This window comes from Pangasianodon hypophthalmus, chromosome 11, assembly GCF_027358585.1.
Source record: "Pangasianodon hypophthalmus isolate fPanHyp1 chromosome 11, fPanHyp1.pri, whole genome shotgun sequence".
Classification (NCBI taxonomy): domain Eukaryota; kingdom Metazoa; phylum Chordata; class Actinopteri; order Siluriformes; family Pangasiidae; genus Pangasianodon; species Pangasianodon hypophthalmus.
In genome coordinates, this window is record NC_069720.1 from 3,440,237 (window position 1) to 3,467,467 (window position 27,231).

Consider the following 27,231-nt stretch of genomic DNA (forward strand, 5'->3'; position numbering starts at 1 on the left):
GGGCGACACCATGCTTAATTTGCTGCACAACGTCCCTGTAATTAGATGAATTTGGCACAGGGAGAGGGAAAGACAGCTAGATCAAAGCCTTGATGAATTAGGGGTCCACTGTCAAGATCACATCACATTAATCAAGGTAGCCGAGTAGTACGACACGTCCATCCCCCCACCCTGTACTCGCCACTGCATATGATGAATAGGCTCGCTGCTACCAGGCACACCATATGTATCACCATCAAAATCTGTGAATTTAAATGTAAGAACACAACTTCCAGAATTGTATTGATTTATTCGGCCCCTTTCTTAAGATAAACCTGCCTTGGAGGCAGACCCCATTTCTGGCTGGGGAAAATAAAGTAGTTTGAGTTGAATGTACAGTACTGACAACAAAGTGTAACTTCAAAACTTGTTTGGCCCACTTCAGTTTATACAACACAAAGCTCCCAGTTGAAAATTCATATGGGACGCATGAAACGACTGAGGTCTCGAGGTTACCCTACATTACTGTAGAAGTCTAGGGCAACATTTTTGACCATGAGGATTTGGTTACACTGGAAGGGAAAACATCGTGCTGTCATGATCTACTAAGAAATCAATGCGAAAAGTCATGTTAATTGGAAGAGCATGTCAACCAGCATGTTTCTGTTCAGGCAAACAATTGAGAATCTCCACACGCAGCTTGGACTGGAAAGGAAATGTTAGAGATGTTCGTGTGTGCCAATGGTCAAGTATTCATCTGTCTTTTATATTTCATTGGTCTGCGATTGGGAAATTACACATTGTCTTGGGTTTCGTTGTGGGAACATATATATATGTGATTTGAGGAGAAAAAAAATGCTACTCAGAAAACAGATCTGGAATTAAGTCATATCTGTTGAGCATCTCAGACTTACGTCAGAAGCCCACTGGGCTTGCCTCTGGTTTTTCACTGGGGTTTTTCACTGGGGCTCGGACATGAATTGGCTATTTGGTTATAGAGACTGAGAAGACATCATTACTTACCCATGCAAGGGGTGGAGGCCATGAGGTTCATAGTGGTATCTTCCCTCGTGGTGACGTATGTCAATGGGGATCGGAGTGTGGAAAGTCGGGAATATATGATGAGGCCCTGCAGAAAAGACAGAAAGACAGAGAGAAGGAGAGAGAAAAGTATCGAGGGAGAGGGAAAGAAAAAAATCTGTAAGAAACTTCAAAAAAAGGGAAAAAAAGAAAAAAAACTTTCAAAGCCAACCACTCTACAGTAAAGTAGAGTCTCAGAGCAGGCTGAGCAGTTTCGTGTAAAATATTGGCACTATCACACAAGAGAAGTGGAATAAATAAATAATCAAAGTCATCCTAAGAAATCCTACATCTTAGACATAAAAGATATCCAACTGGGCTTTCGACAAAGACCTGCAGCCAGACGCTCTTTGAACTAGCGGGAATGATGGACGCTATCAAGGAGAAGCGCGGCCTCGACACAAACTGGAGTTGACAGCAGGGGAGAAGCTTTGCTCTGGCTTGTTGTAGTGGTGCAGGCTACACAACCTTCCTCAATCACGCATACACACACATTCCTGCACAAATACCCACATCCCCACATCTTAATGGCCCCAAAACAAGGACAAAACCCTCTGTTAGGGAAAATCGGATGTGAGAATTGTTTTCTAAAGGAACGGGAGAATCATGGAAAGAAGCAGTGGTAGAAACAGAAGAAAACCCTCTGATGCCTTTGAAATCAAATACAGCCTCATTAATAAGGAGTGTGTGCGCTGCTTAGCAACTTTTTACTAGGCTATGCCGCTGCGCATGATGCTCCGTTTACAGTCAACCTCGTTTATATGAGCTCGGCATTTTCTTCATTATGGCTCCTTTTGTGGGGAATTTTTATTTGGAATGAAAAGGGATCAAAATCAACGCTTTCCTGTAATAAATACACTCCTGGCTCGGGATGGCCCATTAAATCCAAGCGGGCCTTCATTAGCTGTTGTGATAACGAGACACCGCAGTTGATCCTTTGCAGGACCAAGTTTGTTTTTAGTGCGGTTTTTTGGAGTCTTAAAGTCTTTTACAGAGTTTTGTTTCTAATTAGCGTCAGTGTTCCTGTAAGTCCTCTTTCTTTCTCTTTTTTTCCCCCCCTTTTTTTTCTCTACACTTTGTTCTATGAGAACATTAACACCACTGTTCCACTCACTTGGCACCAGCATCGCAGATCGGGTTTCTTAGGCTTTTAGCACTCGGGACTAATTGTGAAAGGCTGACATGCTGACATTGGGGATTAAAAGACAGGAGATGAGAAAGAAAGATATGAGGCTTGCCTCTGATGGTTTCTGGATTGTATTAAAATTCTTCAGAGAGAGTGGGAGTTTGGAAGAGGTCAAGGGTCACGGATCATTACCTATATCCGAGGAGCCTGTGAGGGCCTCCAGGGGGCCAAACACTCAACAATGGTATGAGTCAGCACTCTCCATCCTTCTCCTCTTGCTTGATCCATGATGGCATGACGGACAAGCTCAGACCCAAAGCCAGGACGTGACCTTCTTTTCCATCTCGTTCTCTCTCAGACTCTTGTTACATTTAACTCTGGTTTGTATCAGAAAGCTTTGTAAGACCTGCTGGGTTTTATTTATTACAATGTTTATAATGTTCAGAGCGTTGGCCTCTGAGAAGTGGGGCTTGAAATGTTGAGATGACTTTAGAGATAAACCTTACAGTGTACACATCTTACAACATGTGGGCGTGAATCCAACTTTTGCAGTCTATAATTGGTTAGCCATAAATATGCAACATGCTTTCATGTTTATATTGTTATAATACCTGGTGATTGTTTGGGCCTCAAAGCTGCAGGGGTGGTGCGTGACCTGTTTTAGTCATCCTAGTCTCTTTACAGCATTTGTCATGGAAAATGCCCCTGGTCAGGTTTAATTGATGCCAAACACCATAAAACGCACCTGACATTCAGAAAAGAACATACCACAACAATAACGGTGTGCAGCTGTTAAAAACACAAGACTATGGAGCTTCGTACGGCACCATTCAGATATGACCTTTGAGCTGAAAAGCTTCCTATTAAACCACAGCCACTTCACAACCTCCCAGCAGAAGCAATGCTACACCACCCAATGGAGGTCATGTGATTAAACACAGGCCTTGGTGCTTTCACCAGCCTGTCTGTCCCATGAAAAAGGGCAGAGGGGCTATTTTTCAAGTAAGCACTATAATAGCGCTGTGTGTGAGTGCGCTCTGCTGTGGAGCGGATGCAAGCAAAACAGCTTCATTCGGCTCCCGGTCCTGGTTAATGCCCCCTTAACTAATGCCGGGAGTGAGTTATTGGAGGGGTGAAAAGGTGGGGGGGTAGAGAGAAGGCCCAAGGAAGAGCCGAGACAAAAATAAGAAAGAACTAGGTCAGCAAAACATGAGTTCAACTCAACACAACTCAAGTCATTAAGATTAATCAAAGGAGTGCACTTATTGCCAATTTTGAACTGTGCCACTATGAAAAAAGGAAGGGAGAATGAAACAGAAAAATGGAAAATTAACACTTTATTGACTTGAAACAGAACCGTACAAACCTTCAATACACACGCAAATGTACTAGATTTGATAAAACACACCTGCAGTTTCCAAACTTCAAAATAAGACATGTCGTGTGACCTCCCATACAGAAATACACACACAAATTCGTTTTTTTTTTTTTTTACGTGACTACGTGAGTAATATGGGATTACGTATGTAGTTACAACATATTGTGCAATGAGAAATCGAGTAAACACATGTGACATCATAGGAATGTGATAAATAAAACCACATGGCCTACGTGTCAAAAAGAAAACATGTATGGAAATAAATTAATCATGTGTTAAAAAAATCACAGGTAGAAAAATAAAACCACATGCACTACATGTGAAAATGTCTGAAACATTTGAAGTGTCTAACAACGTTTTAAATTGTGAGTGTGTATCATATGTGAAGTTCATGTGACTTGTAAACTGAGCTATAACTAAGATTATGCATTTTTTCAACAAATATACATGATCCTTTCATTAGTTAGTTCATTTTTTTCTAGTTTCACTATCAGAGAACTGAGAATCAACAGCACTGGTCTGATTAAACAAAATGAGCTTTTGCTTGGAATAAATAATCGTCTGAAAAAAACACAACAAGGCCAAAAATCTGGTCAATTATTTCTGACAATGTAAACATACCCAACCCATATTTTTCTGTTGCCCAAGCTTAAAAAGTAGTATTAACGAGCATTAAAACCCTCCCCACTCTGTGTCATTAAGGCTCCACATTTCTCCACACAACCACCATTCATCAGAGCGCTGCCTCAATTATCCGCATTAGCAGTGTTATTTCCAGAAGTCACATTTTTCATGTCAGCCTCTTTGTCTGGGCCTCTTAGGGGCCGTTCGGCTCGGATCTGCCGCCCCCCGGAGGAGGCTCGGGCCTCTGGTATGCCACGGTGCTCCGTACGTGTCTGTGGATCCACCAGGTTGGGTTATTCGATCACGTGGACAGCTTCATTGTTCCAGGAGAACAAAAGGCGAGCGCTCTGGAGAGTTCAAGAGCGCCGTTTACCTGCTTCAGTGAGCTGTGTTCCCCGGGGGGCCACGCTCAGGCCCTCACATCTATTAGTCTTTGGGTGATAACATTTGTTTTAGCATCTGGGGGGAATGGAGTCACTTTCTCACAGTCAGTCCTGGGCACAGTGCTGGAGCTGGAGGTTTTTCGTTCACACTCGAGGAGCTTGAGTAAAGATAATGGAAGCTGTTTTTTAAATATGAACCATACCACTATGCCTAGCAAAACACTAGAAAACACAGGAAACAAATTCTAACAAATTTACTGGGTTTCCCAAAATGCAAACAAAATAGTAATAGTAATTAATTTAAACCTCCGCAACCCTGACCAGGCAGTTACTAAGGATGAACGAATGAACGCTGCACATTCGTGTTACTGAACGTGGTCTTTCTTTGTCCCGTGAGCTTCATTTCTCACCACTTGCTTGCACCCGCAAGCTTTATTGTTGCGTCCGACTGGATCCCAGTCCCAGTGCACACCTCTAGTCTCTAGATAGGGCATCTGAACCTTTCTGACAAGCTTTCAAAAAAAAAAAAAAAAGTGCATCTCTATTCATATCTGTATTTGTATCTGTGTATAACACATTGTCTGTTCATTCAGTTACATCCCTAGTCCCCAATCCCAGTTCTCTGAGAAACCCAAACTCATCAAACTTAACCAAACTACATAAAAATTCCTACAACCTCATATACCGTGCCTAACAAAGCTCTTAAAGGTTAAAGAGTTTATTCTGCTGTAACAATGAATATTTAAGGCAAACAACAGACGCGTCTTGCCTTTGTGTAGCACTAATCCTCGGATCTACAATGCTAAAGTGGTTCCACCTTATAGGAAGTGCTCAATAAGCGTAATGATCCTCCAAGAAGGCCAGTCCTTGGCAGCATAATTAAAAGGCTTTCTGTCTTTATCCAGACAAGCAGGAGGGGAAATTAGACAGGAAATTCCTCTGGAACAAGCTGGCCAGAGGCTTAACTACACATCGTCATGCCAAGCATTACACACCACCAAACCCCATGTCGCAAAGCATTCTGGGACATGCCAAGGTAACTCGGGGCCTCTGGTAGGTTCAGTGTCTCAGCACGCAGTTCATTACACAGCTGCCTTTTTTTTTTTTAAACATCTTGTTTTTTTTTTGTTTTTTTTTACAAATGTAAGCATTTTAACAGGATGTAGCATCCGCATTACCTTTGTGGGTTTGAATCACAGGGTTGCATGGATGTATAAGACTTAATGCGCTGACTTCTGATAAAAGTGCTACAGCTAGAAGTGACCGTGAAGTCCACAGGAGGAAAGAGTTACAGCCGAAAATGTGTTTGAGCTGTAAATGCAGGAAGTCCAGCCTCGGCTTCGCAGCTGCAGGGGCAAAAGGGCAGAGCGAGGCGACACTTATCAGCGTCCTTCAGCTGCATCTGGGTAAAAATGCTAATAAGGTCCATGCATCATAGTGCTTTGGATAAGAATGCAAAGAGAGCGAGAGAACGGCAGGACTCTTCCGTCCACGGCATGTTGTTAGCATGCTGTTAGTGTAATTTAGGTACTTAAGACGGCAAGGGTCTGAAAGACTGATTACACCATGCTGTAATCACGCAGCCCCCTCTACCTGCTGATTTATCGCTGCTGCTCTTAATAGCTCTGCTTAACACACAAGTTTGTCCAGATTAAGTAATTACCTTTAAGCAAAAGTTTATTATCTTTAAGACTGGCGCTTTTGATAAAAGGACTGCCGTGTGAGAGAGAGAGTGGGAGAGAGAGATATGGGAGAGGTGCTGAGGGTGAATGAATGAGAGTGATAATTAAGAAACAATACATTAAATTGGTTTGTTCTGTGGGTGCTGTCACTGTGTTCCCCTGCTTACATTCATATTAGCCCTGTGGAACCCTTGCTAGGGGGGCGATGGGGATTACTGCTGGCCCAGAGGCGCTGGAATTATTCCTCAGGCACAGCTGTAAATTGAGCAAGGACCCAGCTCATTTAGAAAGAGCAGGGGGAGGGGGAGAAGTGCGTCCCAGCTAAAAATAATACCTTAAAACTATCCATTGTGTTCAGTCGCCAGTAAGTAAGGTGTGAATGGGATAGAAAAGCTGACGTGTTATATAGGTAAGGAATAAACATGACGGGCATGCTGTTATAGGAAAATAATCAACGATAGGTTGGTGTCTACTGTCAGAGCTGCTCACACCTACTGACCAATCAGAATCGAGCATTCAACGGTGCTGAGGCATAAACAAAGTTAAACGCATATAACAGACAGGACTCAAGGTAGAAAAGACAAGATAGATCAGGGGAAAGTGACAATTGGGCAGTCACAGCCCTTCACATCTTGTGACTGAAGGCTGAAATAGCCACACTGGCTTCGTCCGTCATTCCCTTGGAGTCCCTTTGTGGCCTTCTGGTCCTTGAGTGAAGCTGGAGAAGGACAGGATGCTGTCCAGAGCAGGTTCAGGTTTGTCTCACATCACACCGACAAGTTCCACTCAAGCACACTCCCAGCAACAGAGAACATAATCAGAATGTTCAGTTATGTATACGAGAGGATCTAAGAAGTTTAGTGTGTAAGGTTGCAGTATAATAACGTTCCTGCAATGTTCTGAAAACGTGACATCTTAGAACCTTGCTCACACAATGTTACCAATTACAAAAAAAAAAAATTAAAGCATGTCACAGCAATGTTTTGGGAATGTTTCTCAGAGCATCCAGAAACGCTTAAAATTTGAAATGATCAAGGAAGAAAAGGTTTATGAATCTCTAATGATCAAAGGATCTGAGTAAATCTTCAGTAAGCACTTTAATCTAATCAGAGTCTTTGTGGATCAGGTGAATGTCTCAGGAACACTTTGTCAGGGGCAGGAATACACCGTGGATGGGACATCAGTCCATTGTAAGGCAGTATTCACACATATTCATGCACTTATTCGCACCTAGTGGCAAATTATTGCAGCAATCCATCTTTGGGAAAAACATGAATAACACGAAACAGCACACAGACCGTACCTCGAGGTCGGGATTACACTGGAGACCCTAGAGCTGCGCCACCATGCCACCAAGTTCAGTAAATATTCTCCTGAACAAATTGCTCTGATTTTACTCCTCCAGACACACATATTTGCAGCTTGTTGCTGTTTTTTATCTTGATAATAGTTTGATAGTAATGTGACTGAAAGCTTCATTTATTCCAATAAAGAAAATAATGGTCTCTGATGGCACAGGGAAGCTGAGCTGAGACAGCTTGCCCTGGCCCGGCTCCTTTGTTTGCTTAAACTCTTGAGGTGTTTGCTGAAGTGTTTCAACTCTTAGCAGGCGGTGAGCCTAAGCAGAGTTCTGGTGGTTTCCACCCATGTTTATAAACTGCTCTTCCTAAAACGGTTTACTGCCTGTCCTTCACGTTAACCCTTCACTTCTTTACACAGTGCAATCTAACCCTAGAGTTTTTTTTATTATTAACAACAACAGTCTGCTTAACTCTTTTACCAAAACAGTGCAGTAACGGATGTGTTAGGCATTGCGTTGAGCACGTGGCTGATAGTTTTTGCTTTTCCAGCTGCCTCGACCTCGTGCTGCCTCTGCGAGCTGCGGCCTTTCCTCGGCCAGGGACACACTCGTAAACGCAGAATGAGAAACAGCTGTAGGGCGCAGCCTCCTCCTGTGCACTTGGCTCTCTCTATCTTCCCAGAGGGGGGTGAAGGGGAATCGAGAGGCCCCTTCATGGATGTTATGCTTGAGGCCTTCGGATTTGTCATGAAATGTCTCGTGTGAGAGGTACTTACAACTGGTATTCTGTACCTCATAAAAAGTCAGAAAATCATTGTTTTCTGCTTTCTTTCTTTTTTTTTCTGTCCACTCTTTATTTTTTTCATCCACGTCCTAATGTGCCTGCTGTATTCTGGGCATGAATAACATATGCGTGACGACCTTACTGACAACCTTACAGTCAATAAGAATGATGACAAGAATATTTGAAGAATTCTGGACCTGACAAGAGCTATTACATTTAGATTTCTTTAGCGCTTATATGTATAGACAGGTTCTAGTTCACAAAATCAACAAATCTGGCAGTTTTGCTGGTTTTACAGTTTACCAGATGAATTTTGTTGCTTTTATTTAGCTTATTTAATCATATTAGATTAATTTACATAGAAATACCCGATATGTTTTACTGGTATTACTTATGTATATCATGCTGTAAAATCGAATGTTTTTCTCTTCTCATTTAGCTGACTTAAATCTGTGTTTTACTGGTTTTATTTATTTCATGTAGTAAAATCTGTGTTTTACTGTTTTTACATAGTTTTGCTGGTTATTTAGAAAAATTAGACATTTGGTTTTAGTAAAATAAGATAAGTTTTACTGGTGTTTCTTAAAATAATTCATAAAATCAGTGCAGTTTTATTGCCATTGCTTAATTTACTCACTAAAACCAGATTACCTTTACTGGTTCTCCCTAGCTCTTTTAATAAGATAATGATGCTTTACTTTTAAACAAGTTTTAAAACATGAGCAATGTTTCCTATGTGTCAGAGCAGTGAACATCTAAATTAACAGCTGTATCCAATGTTGCTCATGTATCTTTAAATTCTCTTTAGCACCTTGCTAAAAACAGACCAATGCACCAAAGGCCATTAGCCTTATTTCAGTGTTACATACACACTTCCATATGGGTGCCACCTGGATCCCGTCCTGTCTGTGGTGTTATATTGATTTTTGCTGTGGTTGAAGTACTGACTTTAAAGACCAGTGCAATGACAGGTCCTGAGCAGATAGTATTCCTTGGTCAGCTCTTGACTTTCCTGACTATGTCCATTTAGCTGCTCAGTACCAAGAGCGCTCAGTTCTATGGAATACATTACAGTCATTGCTTTTCCTCTTATAAGAGTGAAATTAAAGAGTTTTTCATGGATATTATATACGTATTAACACAGATGAAGGTAAAACTGGCAATGTGAAGCCACAAATTAATCTCAGATTTGATTTAGACCCTTTTCTAAGGTGTGAAAATCAATATGCGTTAATAGATAATTAGACCCTAATTTCTCCCGAGGTTTAACCTGACTGTCAGGAGTCTTATAAAACAGGCGATTTAATTGGCCTGTTCAAACAAGCGGCATGAATGAACAGCATACGCAGATGTGTTAATTGAAATGCCTTAATTGAATAATTAACAGGTCTGGTGACAGTTCAGTTGCTTTAAGGCAGAAAGTATGGGTTAATGAGTGGGCTGAGACTACAGGCGTGCTGACCCTGTTTCAGCAGCATGGCCTGGTTAGAGGCATAATTAGCTTTTATACTCTCATCCGCTGTCCCTCAAGCCTCAGCCTTAGTCTCAGCTCTGCACTGCATTAAAACAAATGGCTCTGCAAACTAGCCTACAGATGGACCAGTGGAACGAATGTGTAATCAAATCAGATTATAATCTCTTGCAGTGGTAAAGGAATGCAAATTGCTAAGAGATTCTAGCTCCAGGTAAGGGGACAAAAAAGTCAGCTTCTTGAAGCAGTTACTTTCTCTGGAGCTCACTGGAAAAACAGATTGCTTCCAAATCAAGACAGCATTGTACGGAACTGTCAACATGTCTATAGCAGGATGGTTGGTTATTTGGATGGTGGGTTGTTTGGTCAAAGGGATGAATTGATGCATGAAAAACTGTTTCGTTGGTAGGTTGGTTAGTTGGATGAAGAACTGGATGGATGGACAGATGGATGGATGGATGGATGGAGGGTTTGTTGGACAGATAAAGAGCTGATTAGTTGGTTGTATGAATAAATAGTTGATTAGTTAGTCAGATGGATGGATAGCTGAAGTAATAACTGGTTGGGTGGCTTGCTGGCTGGATGAATGGATGGATGAACAATAATGTATGTATGTATGTATGTATGGTAACTGTAAACCTCTATAGAATGGGATAGTTTGATATTTGTTTGGTAGGTTAGTTGGTTGGTGGATTGATTGATCTTAGGGGTGAATGGATGCATGGATGGATGAAGAGCTATTTGGATGGATGGATGGATGGATGTGTGTATAGATAGTTCAATGGTTAGTCATATTTATGGATGGATGAAGAGCTGGTTGGATGGATGGATGGATGGATGTGTGAATGGATAGTTCAGGTAGATAGAGGAAGAGCTGGTTTGTTGGTCGGATGGGTGGACAGAATGTATGTATGCATATGAAATATGTATGAATGGATGAATAGATAAATATATATACAATAAATACAATACATATAACCAGGGTTGTATTGTTCTCTGTTTCTTTAGGCTTATGTTAGACTGAGCCCAGGGTTGGATTCCTCACTGGAGTGATTGTGGGGGGTTCAGAAATGATGGAAGGGCTTTGAGGCCTTGATTGTGAAATCAGAGCACAAACAAAAGGCTCCACAAGGCATGACTACAAAGGCCTAGGAAAGAACCCTCCCCCCTTTTCTACCCCCTAATGGGAACTGTGGAGTGGGGCTGGAAGGAGGTGAGCATGGGGGCCTCCAGTTACTCTTCGAGTTGGCGGAGAGTTTGTAATGCATCCAATAACAGAACAAGCTGGGGTGTCATCAGTGATAGAGTTTTGCTCTCAATTTAAAAAGAGGAATTAGATTCCTGGTAGATGGGAGCATTGCACTGAGTTACTGTCCTACGCTCTAAGCGAAAGGTAGGTGTTTGCTTATGGGCTCAGTGCTCTATTCTTACTAGGATTTATGAAGATTTAGTTTGAACATGATTGTGCCTCATACGTTCAAAACCCAATTTATTATGTTATGAAAGAAGTTGTAATTCTGCAATATCACTTCATGTTCTCAGTGATTTCAGACCTGCGAAGGCTGCACTCCAACCTACACTGCAACAGAACACGGTTTGTTAATTGATATGGAATATTTCACCATGGCATTGAAATTCACATCACTTAGACACACCTTAAATTGGTTAAGGATCTGAAAGCCCTCTTTGCAGACATAAAAAGGATGTTCTGCAGATGTCAGGATAAGCAAGTCTAAACAGTTTCATTGTTAAGTTTATGTTACCCCAATTTTTAGATTATACCTAAATACACCTAAAATCACAGTTATAGAGTTACCATACAGTTCCAGCCTAATACGAATGAATCCCATCTAAAGTGCAAGATTTATCCCAGTGCCGTGTTTTGACCTTGGGAAAAATACTCTGACTTCTCTAGGTCAAACTCTCTCTGTCTTGAAGTGACATCACCCTCTTCACTTCTGCAGACTCGTGCCACAGGAAGTCCTGGCACCTCACTTGAGTGCCACTGGGTATTTTGACTTCCTTTGCATCTGCGAGCCTCTCGACGGCGGCTTGCTGCAGGTCGGGGGGAGCCGTAGCCGTCACGCTCTGACACAAAGAGCTTCATTCACAAAGCGGGCTTTTTTGTCTGCCAAGAGGGTAAAGAATTACTCAAAGCAATTCATTCAGCAATTCTCCCTCCACTTCAGAGGGCTTATGGTGTTGGAGAAGTTCCAGTAATGTTATTGAGATAAACTGCACAACAGCTTTTTTTTTTTTTTTAGATATCTACCATGAGCAGGAGTTGGACCAAATTTGCTTCGTGGCTTTACATTGCCAATTAGCTGGTACTGGTAAAGAGGAGGGGAATAAAATACGAGGGATTTATTATCAAGCGTTGCAACTCTGAAGCACATGTTCCTTTCTCCCTTTTTATGTTGTTTTCTCTACTTTCTTCTTTCCTGTCTGATCACATGCACTCCCAAAAAGTTTCTCTCACCATTAGCTTGCTGATCTCCATGGCTTCGCAAACACAGCACAGTGTTCATTAATGTGGAGTCATTAGTGTTTCTGTAGTTACGATGGAAAAATAACCTTCAACAATTTTCCCTGCAGTTAATATGGACTAGTGAGAATGTACGAAAGAGGCCCTTTATTGCTTTAATAATGTAGAAATAAAGAACTTTACTCGCCAATGGAAAAGCTGTCCATTTTAGACTAAGACCTGTCGGTAATTTCTGTTACTGTATGGATAAGGAAGTCACCTATGCCATTAAAACAAATTTAAACTTTTAACTTAATGTTGCTTACAAACCAGTTTTCCACTAGACTAATCCATTTTTCTGTATCATTTCATATGCAATCTTGTAGTCAAAGAACACTAATAAATAAGAAAGGAAGAAGCTGGAGGGCTTTAGAAATCTCCAAAGAGCACAGAAAACCCTCAGGCTTGCTCGCCTCTTCACGAAGCACAGCTTTCGGAAATAACAAATGTCCACACGATTGCAAAGGAAGGCCCTAAATTAGCATAATATCAAATATCCCTGTAATAACTACCTTCCTTCCCAGCCTTTAGATAAATGTATGAAGATAAATTGCTACACTGGTTTTGCATTTTCTTCACAGCGGTGCCCTGATTCGCAGAGGAGCCTGGTGGGTAGGATGGCTAAAATCACATGTCATCAAGATGGAGAACTTTAAGGAGGAGGATAAAATGGATTTCGAGGACCTGGGGTCTCGTCCCAGATCTAAACATGCCAGCCCACGGCATGCGGCACCAGGCTTTTTACTCCTCTCACTTTTGTTTAACACCTTCAAAGATCTGTGGTAGGACTAATCACGCAATGCTCTTGAGGTCAGAACTTCTGAAACAACCCCGTGTGGGTGACTTTTAGAAAAAATAGCATAGCTTGATCGTTGTTTTTAATATTTGACTCTAAGTAGGCTTCACTGGCATCTCTGATGAGGGCAAGCTTTATCACATGGAGTAAAAAAAAATTTAAAATTTAAAAAATATACATGAGATAAAATAAATGATAACCCATCACCTTTCTGAGCTCTGTGTTTCTTGCTTCATTACTAAAATAGCCCTTTGTACTTGAGTACCATTGCTTATGTATAGTGCAAGCGGTTGTGTGCAGTCCTTATTAGAATTTTCTTTGTGTTTTATAGCGTATATGTATTTGAACACCAGAATCAGTGATGCAGTTCAGGCTACATGCAAACACCGTATACTACAGAAGGGTGATATGGGAAAAATATTTGAATATTAAGACACTTACACTATATACTGCTGGCAATGTATTGCTGTCACATTTCACAACTCCTGTGAATACATATTTTTATATTTCCACACACAAAAAAATATTTAACATGTAAAAGTAGGGCAAATAAAGTAATATTGTTATAATATGTAAATGTGATGACCAATGAAGGTTGTCTGGGTTAAATAAGGAATAAGACACTTGGGGTATGTTGTTATAGGAAAATAATCACCAACGAGGTGATGTGATGCTCCCCAACAAGACGTTGATTATTTCTGAGACAAACTCATCCCAAAGTATTACATTCATCTTATACCACAGCAGTTTGCCAAAGATTACAATTTATTAAATTGGTATTTATTAAAGAATGATATTGTTCTATTTATCCATTTATAGTTACATTCCATGCAGTGGAACATCCAGTTTCTAGAAAGTTTCCTCACGTTCTCTTGAAGTTAATAGGATAAAAAATGTAGCTTGTCATGTTTCTGACAAACTACAAAGTACGAACTCCTCTGCCCTGAAGACTTGTGACGGAAAAGTTTCGCAACTTCTGTTACAAAGTTTGACACCGGAGACACTCTAAAGAAATTTTTCTACCCAGAAACTTTACCATATGAACAATTACACGTTTTTTTTTTTTTTTTTTTTTTTAAACCCGTTTACGTGGTGCGTCCACCAAACAATTCCATGTTCAGGTTGTTGCTATAGAAACAATTACATAATAAACAAGTGCAATACTATAAACCTCTGAATGAACCTGGTCCCTTTTTGTTGCGTGGTATGTTGCCTCAAAGTTGTACTGAGCAGGTCTCTGTAGCAAAAACAGACAATGCATCATATAACAGAGGCCACAATTGTTTTTATAGTTTCAGCTTTCAGCCAGGACCAGCTTTCAAAGTGCAACTAAAAGCAGAGCTCTTTAGCAGACATGTAGAAGACCTGACTCAGAATATAACACTCAGACATATGCAAACTTGACCCAGTCAAAACAAACCAAAACAAAAAAAAAGCACCCTGTCTGTTGACCTAGGAAGAAGGGTTTATTTTCCCACTAAAACGTCATAGCATATATCAACCGTGGCCCTGAGTTGAGTGTTGGGTAACTGTGGGTAGCGCGTGGGCATCGGTGTGGTGGGCTGACACTGTGCCAAGCATCCCTCTCGCACCCGCCTCATGCGACCCGCAGTGTTGCTTCAGCTGGGCTGTGGTGCGAGCAAAACGCTAAGCGGCAGCTCTGGGGGGGAAGCAGTTTTTCCTCTAAGGTCCAGAGAAAAAAAAACAGCAGCTTATAATTGTCATGTTCTTTATTTAACTCTCATCCAGTTGCAAGGGCTACCATTTACTCAGTGCAAAAAATGCTACTCTGCTTAAGTGAAATATAATCAAGCTGAGCTCTCATAGGTAATTCCCATTTCTGAGCTACAATCCAGCAAGCAAAGTGAAAAACAACAAAAAAACACTACGTAATTATGCAGTAATAACAGTAAATAGAAAGCAACCACTTTTGCTTTGTGAGTGTCTGTGATTTTCTTCTCCTACTGACAAATCTGCGTTGAGCTCAGGCAAACTAATCATTGGCCGACTCTCAATTACAAGACTGACTCTAGACCTGGAGATAGTGTATGAAAGGGTGCTGAAAAACCAAAATGAAATGATAAGCATCTGCAGGATTGTTAAACACAGAGGGTGCAATAATGGAAGACAGAAGTAATTTTACTCAACTGGCCTCAGGCAAAAGCATTGTCATTCTCCTGAGTGGTGCAAAAGAAAAGCGTTTATCCTCTTGCGGGGAGGTCGTGAGTTAGAATCCCAACAATGTCACAGCCATTCGTGGCCAGGAGTCCAACAGAGCAACTATAGCATTACTCTCTACCCTGTCAATCAGGGCGACACTAAGCAATCATGGACATCTGTGAGCTCATGTATACGGAAGAGGGCAGATAGCGCTTTCCTTTGAGTGTGTTCAGCTGCCTCGTAGCATGAGCAGCAGTTCAAAAAGATGTGTTTGGCTGGTTTCACTTGTTTCAGAGAAAGCAAGTGTTAGCCTTCGCCCTTCCTGGTTGGTAGCTATCATGTGATTGGGAGAGCTAGTTAATGGGTGGGAATTGACCGAATTAGGAGTAAATGGATGGGTTTTAAAAAAAAAAAAAGGACAAAAAAATAAACCAGCATGCATAATTTATCAAAAAGAATAGTCTAGTGCTGTAACTTCAGTGCAATATTTTCTTCTCCCTCTGGATATACACTAAAGTTTCCTAAATATACACAGCCATTTTTTGGATTTCCGTCATTTCATTTGCTTTATAAATTCTCATGCAACCTCTATTTTTACAAGTCTGAAAAAGTAAAAGCAAGCAGCAAGAAACTGCCTGCTCAATGAAAATCAGCCAAAAGCCATAAGCTTTCCTGGCATATTTTTTGTTCCTTGGATCTGACCCTTTTCAAACAGTTTTAATTGGCATAATAAGAGGCTTAATTTCTTATTCTAGATCTGAAGGTGCTGTTCAGTTCATTAAGGCCACTTGTTTCACCAAAGCCACAATTATTTGGAGCTTTTAAGGCACTGACATGTAGAAACCGCAAACCTGTCAAGGCCCTGGCTCTGCCCAGGCAAAACATCAAGCAGGAAATATGCTGCTTCCCTCTAGTATGGTTATAGTCCTGGATCATGCACCTCCCTTTTTGGGTTTCCTCAAGGAGAAACTATAATGCAGGATTCTAAAAATGGCCTCAAGGCCACACAGAAGCGAGCACACCCAGGACACGAAGCCAGAGCTAGCATGGCAGTGGTGTATGGTACATTTTTTAAGCGAGACTGGAGCAATGAGGCATTGCGCACTGTGGATAGCTGGGTAAGAGTCAGGTTCGCAGAGCCAAAGATGACAGTGTTATAGCCTGCACTGGAGCATGATAGTAAATCATGATTGACTCAAGAGCCAGGAGGGATTTTGCAGGACAGTAAAACATGCTAAAAAGCATGTCTTGATCTCTCTCTGTCAAGTAAAACCTATAAAAACCTTACCTTGCTAATATCTCGTCTATGGCAGTGTAATACATACTTGCAATATTATGTGAGACGTGACTTTCTCCATCTTAAGACCTATTCAGACTGGGTTAGTTTTATGTGGGAAGAAAGCGTAATGTAATTATCACCAGGGAATCTCTGGGATTTCCTGTCCCAAGTAATTTCCCAGTGTGTCTGGATGGATTACACTGCATTTTACCTTCTATGAACTGACCAGCAGAAATAACCCCAGGTAATATAAAATATATGTACATGTTGGTAAAAAATTCCATTATATCTTGTGGGAACATATGTTTTGCACTTTTTCTACAGTATAAAGACACTCCAAGTAGTGCTCACTCTTTTGTATCATCTCTCACCAAAACCAAAAGTACTGGCAACTGAGTTTAAAATGCAGACGGGAAGTCATGAGTTTGAATCGTGGCAATGCCACAAGCCTGCCGTGGCTGGGAGCAAAACTAGCTCATCCATGCTCTCAAAAAATGCTTTCACTCCCCTGTCAATCACAGTGACACTAGCCAATCGTGAACATCTATGAGTTCACATATGTGGAAGAGAGCGGATTAGCGCTTTCTTCTGAGTGTGTTATTCTGCCCTGGGACTTAGCATGAGGAGCACTTTTGAAAAAATACTTCACATGTCTCAGAGGAAGCATGTGTTAGGCTTCACCCTCCCTGGTGTGTAGCCATGATACGATGGAGGAGAGCCAGCTGGTGGGTGGGAATTGGCAGGTGGCCAAATTAGGGAGAAAATGGATTAAAAAAAACCCTCAGAACAATAAAATATAGACTTATTTTAAAGGACTTCCTGGTTTTAAGTAATAGTAGCACCGGTGTAGCTTCCATACATGTTGTGGTCATGTGACCTATTAATGCTCATGCACAGCAACAACAAGCCCTACACCAAGCACTTTTAATAAAGGTCACATCAATCAGTTTGTATTGAAATGAGGCTTATATAGTAGCTTAGGCATGGATTTTGTCGTGTGATGACCATGCGTAAATCCTGAAGACACTCCTGTCTCTGTGATATATACAGGGATTGCATATCCCATTTGAACTGCCAATAAACATTACAGATGTTGTGATATTTAACAGACATACAGTACTGTGCAAAAGTTTTAGTCACCCTTTTTTTTTTTAATACAAACTTTCTTATAGAATTTATTTTATGACTTTTACATTATCAAGTTAGTACAAAAACATTTTAGATTTCCGAACATTAGTTTTCCAGCACAAACTTACAGAAAAATGTTTGTATGCCAGTGAAGAAAGCAGCAGATTACATAAGAAACCACTTTTCAGTCAAAAAACATAATGAAGGCCCCTGGGTTTTGCTGCAAAAACAAGAAGCAAGTGCGACAGTCAAAGTCTCCAGAAGAACTCAGTAAAACTTACAGCTCATTTCCTTATAAAACTGCACACACTGTACCTAAGACTAATGCTTTTATTATTTTTTTTTTAAAATCAAAGGGTCATCGCACTTTTAATTTCATTATTTTTGAAGGCATCTTTGCTCTACAGCATTTGTTCAGCATTTGTATGTGCCTAAGACTTTTGCACAGTACTGTATGTCTGGAAAAGTTATCTCATCTGAACAGTACTTTAGCTAAATCAATCTGATCTTATTCTTGTTATTCTGCTTTGATGGCTTTGTGTTTAGAGATAGAGAAACACGGCACATGCTGGGTTTTCCAACCACATCATAGACAGATGTGTCTGTGGCCTCAAAGAGACATTGTTTAGGCTTGGCCTGTAGACTCTGTACTGTGCCAGGGTAACACACACCAACTTTCACACACACACACACACACACACACACACACACACACACACACACACACTGAGCTTCTTCTCTTCTCCTACACTCTTCTTATCCGCCCATGGATCTGTTTGTTATTATTTGCTTAATCCACATGCTCTTTGGCTGTGGTGTCAGACAGAGCATCACCAAAGTATGAGCTAAACAAGATGAGCTGCACTCACTTGCCAACAGAAACGTGGACTGTATTCCTTTGCAGGAGGACAGCATGAGAACGAGAAGGAGAACCAATATTGCTCACTGTGTTTGGGGTGAAAAATTTATAGCATATTTGCTTATGACTTCACATCTTGAAAAAGGGCAACATATAAAACAGCAAGGAATCCCTAACACTAGCAATTAACACTGTATTAAACGATTCCTTTAAATGTTAACTAAATAATAAACACATGCATTACATAATGTTTAATCCAGTATTAAAGTACTGTAAATCAATGTTACAATGTGTTACTAAATGTTGACATTCAGATAAACTCCTGTGGATATAAAAGCAACCACTAAGGACATTCATTAAGATGTTCGTTCATATTGTTCATTGTGGCTGGATAAACATTAGTTAATTTTGGCGTTCATGATGTAAAGAATAAAACCCTGTTATAAGAAAGTAATCAACGATGGCTGAGTTACTTTTACCACCCTGACGCTGGTTACTTTCCAATAACAGCATGTCCTGGAGTGTTTTATTCCTTTTATAACACATCTTTTTGACAAAGATTACAATTTTTATTAGGTTATAGTTACATTTAATGTTGTGGAACAAGAAACAAGTTCCTGTTATCGCTTATGTTACAACCGCTATAAACAGTTGTTCACTCACAAAGTGCTGACACCGGAGACTCATGAACAATGTCATGAACAATGACTTAAAGCATCAAAGATTTGAAACATTTGAAGGAGCCAAAATGATAAAAAGATACAACGATTTGATGGGATGTGGTACAGTGAGATTTTGTATTGTGTTAGCTAAGTGTTAGCTTTGAAATGTGAGGCCATGCCTCCCTGAGATGGACAGGCAGAGAGTCCATGCCACTTTTACTGGGGCTGCCAGGTGAGGAGGAACATGGAGGGAAAGAGGTTGATGGAAAACACACAGTGCCAAAGAATTCTCAAAATATTAATGTAATAGTAATAAATAAATAGCTGGACACTGCTTAGTGACACGTATCGATTCACTGGCTAGTGACACGTACCGATTCACTGGCTAGTGACACGTATCGATTCACTGGCTATTGACACGTATCTATTCACTGGCTAGTGACACGTATCGATTCACTGGTTAGTGACACGTACCGATTCAATGGCTATTGACACGTATCGATTCACTGGTTAGTGACACGTACCGATTCAATGGCTAGTGACACGTACCGATTCACTGGCTAGTGACACGTACCGATTCACTGGCTAGTGACACGTATCGATTCACTGGCTAGTGACACGTACCGATTCACTGGTTAGTGACACGTATCGATTCACTGGTTAGTGACACGTACCGATTCACTGGCTATTGACACGTACCGATTCACTGGCTAGTGACACGTACCGATTCACTGGCTAGTGACACGTACCGATTCACTGGTTAGTGACACGTATCGATTCAATGGCTAGTGACACGTACCGATTCACTGGCTAGTGACACGTATCGATTCACTGGTTAGTGACACGTACCGATTCACTGGCTAGTGACACGTATCGATTCACTGGTTAGTGACACGTACCGATTCACTGGCTAGTGACATGTATTGATTCAATGGCTAGTGACATGTATTGATTCACTGGCTAGTGACATGTATTGATTCGCTGGTTAGTGACGTATTAATTCATTGGGTAATTGCACATATCAGTTCATTGGTTAGTGACACGTATCAATTCACTGGTTAATCACACGTATCAATTAATTCATTAGTGACACGTGTTGATTCACTGGTTCATCCTTATAGCAAATATTGAGACTGTGAACTGGTGAATCCCCTCCTATACACCACTATATCATCATACCCCTAGTTCAAGACTTAAAATACAACTAAAACTAGAAAATTGTCAGTTTTTAATACCCTATAACCCTGAGAAGCAAAGAAAAGTTCTGTTGAGACACGCTGAGATCTGTAGACATGGCAGAATTTCTTATGATCCTCACGCAGTGCATTGGAGGACTGAGAATCTCTCCACGCCTGTGCTTAAAGGAGGGGTGTGTGAACTGAAAAAGCCTTTCAAATCTCTCTCTCTCTCTCTCTGTCTGTCTCTCTCCCTCTCTCTCTCTCACACTCTCTCACTCTCTCACACACACACACACACACACACACAGGTATCTGCACATAGGGATAATTTGCAGTTGGGAACGCAGGCCAGTCAGGGATAAATAGACCCATGCTGAGAGCAATGTGCTGTTACTGGAAGGAGGGAAGCAGAAAGAAAAGAGAGGGTGGGAGGAAAAAAGAGCGGGAGAGAATTAGGAAGTTTGCATTGATGCCCCGGAGCATTTCATCTATCGCTGGAGCTTCTCTCCAACACTTGTAAATCAGAAGGAATGTGTTGTTTTTGGGCCAAGTTCTGCTTCGGAAGGGGAGATTTACGTCTCCAGACATCGTCCAGAGCTTATTATTATATTAACTAAGGGCTTTGATGCCTGAATCAAGTGTTCCATTGCAACACGTAATATCAGATTATATTTAATTACAGAGCCACGCATGCTAGCACAGCTGTTGTGTAGCAAAGCCGCCTTTTTGTAGGTCTGATTTAGATTACAGCATACACTAATTTTTTTTTTTTTTTTTAAGAGGAATCAGATTATGCAGTTATTATAATAAGAACAAGCCACATTTGTAGGTGTTTTATCCTCATACAAAAGTTTGGGGTTGAGATATTTTATTTTCTGGTCAACCTGATCTCATTAAGACACTCAAACAAATAAAATTTGGATTTCATTTGATTTCACTAACTGTAACTAATCATTTTTTTCATGACTTGATCTGTGAATTGTTCCATTCTGGTTTCTCATTTAAAAATATAACTGATCTTTGGAAATATATAACACAACGTATAAAGCACAAAAAAAACAGGTGATTAATGTCTGAGTTTTTAATGGTATCTAGGCCATTCGTTTCAGACTTCTTTTGAAATGACTGCATTCACACACTAGGAAAAAAAATCTTCATCCTTCCTTTGCAAAGAGAGAGAGAGAGAGAGAAAAAAAAGAGAAACGTTGCGTATCTACAGCCGATTTTTATCCAGCAATCAACGTGGCCAGCTATAAATAGACCGGAAAATGAGCAGGCGTCCTGCTTTCACTTAGCATTGTATATCTAATCTCTGGCTTTCGTCAGGCCTGAGACGAAGTTACGATTAAAGAGAAGAAGGCTTCTTCTTCTAAAGCCATCAAGCCAAATGTTTACAAAGAGCTCCTTTAGATGTATGCAAGTTGCACAGCCATTACTACGAGCGCAGAGAGTGTTCCCATGTGAGGGGAAAATGAAAATAATTGCCCAGCCTTTTACAAGTCTGTGTAGCAGCCTGTATTTACACAGCATATGGCGGGCCATATGACTCATGCAGACCCTAGGATACAGTCTGGGATAAAGTTTCATATAGGGCAGCGCGAAACCAACCGGACATGGCTGCTATTAGTCATTTCCTTTTCAAAAAAATGTCCTGAAGAAGGGCGACTGCATGAGCTGTAAGTGAAGATTCCAGACAGAACATCTGCAGTTCCACTGATCCGTTCAGCAATAAGTTTTAACCAGTGAACAGTGCAGTGACCGACGACGTAGCTGACACTTTTTACAGGAGCTGTTAGAAATCAAGAGCCGAGAGAAAGGGGCCCCCTTGCAGAAAAGTTACATGTGAATAACCACACCATGAATTTTACAAATGGTTTTTAGACACTTCACATGTCACTTTCAGCTGTGTTTAGTGCATGTATTCTTATTTTTCACATGTGAATTCTTACACATAATTCATTTATTCATTTTTTACACATGATTTATATTCATGTGATTTTTTGTACCCATAATTCGTTAGTTACACATGTGATTTATTTTACAGATGATTTATGATTCGTTAATTACACGTTATTCTTTATTCATTTTTTACATGTGCTTTTAACAGATCATTCATTTATTTTACACATGATTTATGATTCATGTTTTTATTTTGTACGTGATTTTTTTTATGTGATTAATTTTTTTGCAGGTGATTTTGAAGGGTTTTTTTTTTATACATGATTTCACTTATTTATTTTTTTTTTACACATAATTATTTTATTTTCACCTGTGATTTTCTAACCCTGTGTGTTACTTCATGGCATAACATGGTGAAATACATGGTGAAATACACCTTCATGTGTGTCACAAGTGATCACATATTATGCATATAATCATATGAAAAACTTATGATCACGTGAAATGTACACTCCTGGGCAAAAAAAATGGGCCAAGCCCAAAATGGCAAAATATTAAGCTTTCAAGGATCTTAACAACAAATCACTGGTCAGGAGATTAAGAAAAAGAAATAAACAAAAGGATAAGGAACTTAGTATGGGAAGCTTTTCCCTTTAGTTTCTTTAAATGTTTAAGGCTTGTGGCCCTCGATGGGTTGCATCAGGTGTGGCAGATAACCAAATAATGAGTAATCATTTAAGAAAAAAACATCCCAGAAGATATTTCTGGAAACTTCTGTACACCCAGTCATGTGTTAGTTTGAATTTTACATCAAACATTTTAATCATTATCATGAGTTTAGCTTTGTTTACCAGAAGACTATAGAAGTGAATTTCCTGCAGCAAAAAGAAAACGAGGTGGAAATGGTGGCACAGAAGCTCTCAGGAGTGCATCTGTTTAATTCATGCTAATTTTCTGATCAATGATTTGTTGTTAAGACCATTAAAAGCTTAATATTTGCCATTTTGGGCTTGGCCCATTTTTTTGCACAGGAGTGTATACAGATTGAGGGAGAGAGAGAGAAAGAAAGAGAGCGAGAGAGAGAACTCTTCTTTTTTCAGCAAGACCTTTTCTATGAGGTGCCTCATTTAGAGCGAGCGAGGAGGGAGGAAAAAAAGAGGGAGAAATTCCCTTCTCAGGAAGATTAGTGGCCCTGCTTTTGCAGTAGGAGGTGGACGACAAGCTTTTTTGGCCACATTTTTCTCTGTCGTGGCGATGACCCTAGGGCCGTTCCCCAGGCAGCCCGGGACTCGCCTCCGTCAATTATTCACTGTCGCCACTGAGACTTCATCCAGTTGATAAAGGAAATTGTCCTTATCGCTAACCAGCCTCTCTTAAAGCACTATTTACACAACCAGGCCCTCAACCATCCATCCAGCTCCCTTCCTCTCTCCCTCTCGCTATCTTTTACGCTTCTCGCGCTTTCTCTTTCTCTTCACTACAGGAATCTGGGGACGGTTTGAATAATGCACAGTGTTATGTGACTGATTTTGGATAAGGACTCGCTTAAATAATTATCTTTCGCACACAGCTTTCTCCTCTCCACCTCTAATCTTCCTGTCTGACGTGTCAAGTCAATTACCTTGCTAATGCGGCAAAATGTAACATCAAACATTCAATTTCTTTGTCATAATGTAGACCGCAGTGAGATATTCTCGTGTGGTGTGCCCGGAGCGCCTAAAGCTTGGGCTGTGAGCACGCCGTGACCCGACTTAACAGAAACAGAGCTTCAGCACGGCCCATCAATCTCCCTCCTGCATGACACACACTCTTTGGCCATGATGTATGTCATGAGGCACCAAACCCAGTTAATCAAGTCATTACCAGCCAACACACACTCTATACAGCAAACCTTTAGGCCTGAAGCACAGCGAGAGAATGAAAAAACTTCACTGTCTTTCTATAAGTTTAAAAGATTCTACATGGTATATTTTAAAAAGTAGAATTTATGCAATTATCTAATAACATATAAGACAAAGTGGCAATATCTGTTTTGTTTCTTGACAGCCATGTAACAGAATTGAGTGATGTAACTCTAAATGGATAAAAAAATTATGTGTCATTCTTCAGTAAATAATTAAATTGTAAATTGTTGCAAATTGCTGTGGTTTAAGAGGAATAAAACACTTCGGGATGTGCTGTTATGTCATAATTTTTATCTGTTTAGAGTTACATGTAATGTTGTGGAACGTCCACGAAACAAGTTAGTACTGAGTAGGATAATACTATGAAAAATATGATTAAAAAAAAAAATCCACTTGAAACCTCAAAATGTCCTACTTGCTGAAGACTTTCTTTCACCTGAAAACTTCACGTTACAGCTTTACCTCTGACTGATACAAAACACTGACACTGTAGACTCCTTCCATAAATGCCAAATTAACATCTCCTTACAAAAAGCTTCACCATACCAAAGATCGTTTTACTTTAAATAACAATGCATTTTTAAATTAGTTTATTATTAGGTGTAGATTGTGTAGTACCCCGTGGAAGTTGTTACTATAGACATGATAACAGATTAGACCAAGTGCATTAATATAAACCTGTGATTTGCCTTGCTGGAAAAACTATCAGAGCTGCTGTTATAGAAGATTAATCAACACATTCTGACCAATCAGAACTGAGAATTCAACAGCACTGTGGTATAAGGCCATTATGATATGGTATTGGATTCATAGCTTCTCTGTAATTTTTAATACTGACACCCACAACATCACATCTACAATGAGATTTAAATCCATATGAGTCAAATATGATGATATAAGAGTAACAGAAAAGAGATTTGAGGTCAGAGATTATTTCAAGGTTGATATTTCAACCCTCTGCCACCCATGTACATCACTGCAACATCATCAACATGAAAATAAAGAAAAGAAATCGCAAAAAAGTGACTCAAATAAAATCAAATAGTTGGAGATCAAGTCAAATTCACACACTGTTCACTGCATTTGGATATTTTCTACATTTCCAACGCCATCCAAACCCTTAGCCTTAGAGCTGAGCTCATTGTTATGATGAGAGGACATCCGCATTTGTTTTTCTCTACAGACAGATGCTCGCTGTCAAAACAGTTTGGCCCACTCGTTTAGCTTCATTAATGAAGAGCAATTGACGGAACATTGCTGAGGGAGATTGAGGCCTGTTCATTGCAGCTCTTAACTGAAGCAGGCCAGACCGAGCTCTTATAAACCCACACAGGACGTGCCACTTTATAGCTGCCTCTCTCATAACCTCCACATAAAAACCCAACCTCCCCGCTTGCATCCGGAATTCCACCCGGCCTCCAGTAAAATCTGGTCCTTGTCTTTTTGCTTTCACTTTTACACAAAGTGACTTGCGCTCGCTTCATTATACAGGCTAGCATTTCCATAGAGGGCTAACAGGGAAACCAAGACCTGGCCTCATAACATAAAACAAATGGCTGGCCCTGTGATAAATGGTTCTATTAGCAATCCAGATTGTTAAACTCAGATATAACGGAGCGGAGGGCAGAGGGGGGCCCATTCATTTTCCTCTCACTCGGTATGCGTCAAGTGCTGCAAATAGTTTTTTCTTTATGTGTAAATAACATATTAAAAGTCAGCATTAGCGTGTTGTCTGATAGAGAGGAAATTGTTGAGAATAAATAACATCGGACAGGAGGTGTAAAACAGAGAGGGAGTTTAATAGAGAGAGCCGGGCCGTGCTCCGAGGTGGGCATGACTTAGGTGACGAGAAGCCTGCGGCCCGCTGTAAACCACACGCTGACAATAAAGTGGCGTAACAGGGCCATATATTAAAAGCGGCCGGCTCGGCTCTGGGTTCAAGGACCTCGTCTCTAAGCTCCTGCATATTCACTTATCAGCGTCTGCGAGCCGGAATAATAATACGGATTACTGTGATAAGTAATTGGCCTGTCGTGGCGTGCTGGCACACAGCTGAGGCTCTTTAGCGCGCGGAAGCTACAGACCGAGGCTCTATTGGCTGACCCATGGGTTCTCTGTCTAGTTAGATTGCAGCACAGCGATTCTTCCTCCCAGAAAAGAGGGCCAATAGGGGTCAGAGAAAACAGGGGCAGCACTTGGGCCTCCAAGTGTAGCTACTGCTTGGATGTAATTTAAAAGTGCAGCAACTTTCAACTTTTTCTGAATGAGACAAGACCAAGAAATTAAACTTTGCTCACTGCAATTTTCAAGCAATCAATCTAAGCACAACAAAAACATTGACTCTCTCTCTCGCACCCTCTCTCACTCTCTCTCTCTGTTCTGTTTCACTTTTTTTGTCATTCAGCTGGAAACCTAACAGTGCCTGTTTGCTAGTGCTGTTCTTCATGCCAAATCAGTGTACACACAATCTGTCCTCTTACCCCTGCCTTCAGCACAGCTGTCGTAAAGTACAGGATTCAAGTCCTGATGCATCCAACTTTTCCGAGACTATACTTAAATATTGAGGCTAATGAGCCTGAAGAATCATGACAAAGGCTTGAAACACAATAGAAATACAGATGAGTGACAAAGGAACAACCAACATAAAGTGCCTTAGTAAGGTGTTTGAACAAGTTATAAGTTTGTGGAACTGTACTGGAACACAGTTCTTCCAAAAGATATTGCCTCAACCGGTGTTCTGATGATGGACGTGGAAAGCGCTATCTGACACATCACTCCTTCATGTTTCAGTAGGTGAACTGGCTACTCTAAAATGCACCTATAGGTGTGAATATTTGTGCGCATGGTGCTTGCAATAGACTGGCGTCTCATTCTGAGTGTGTCCCCGCCTCACACTCAGCGCTCCGGGTGGATAACGTGGTTACTGAAGATGAATGAATGACATAAGCCAATTTTTTGTCTAAAGTCTTTGTTTCCAAGCCAGTGTAGATGATTGTAGACGCTGTCACATTCCCTTCATCTGCCTTGCCTATCAG

General features: G+C 40.6%; 1 protein-coding gene across 2 annotated transcripts in view; it reads right to left on the minus strand.

The window, feature by feature from the left end:
• gli2b (GLI family zinc finger 2b) overlaps positions 1 to 27,231 on the minus strand; it is an 83,156-nt gene that overhangs the window by 34,667 nt on the left and 21,258 nt on the right. For both annotated transcript variants that reach the window (XM_026930672.3, XM_026930671.3), the window contains exon 3: positions 1,003 to 1,108. In XM_026930672.3, the coding sequence (XP_026786473.2) occupies positions 1,003 to 1,108 (106 nt within the window). The remainder of the gene's footprint in view (positions 1 to 1,002; positions 1,109 to 27,231) is intronic.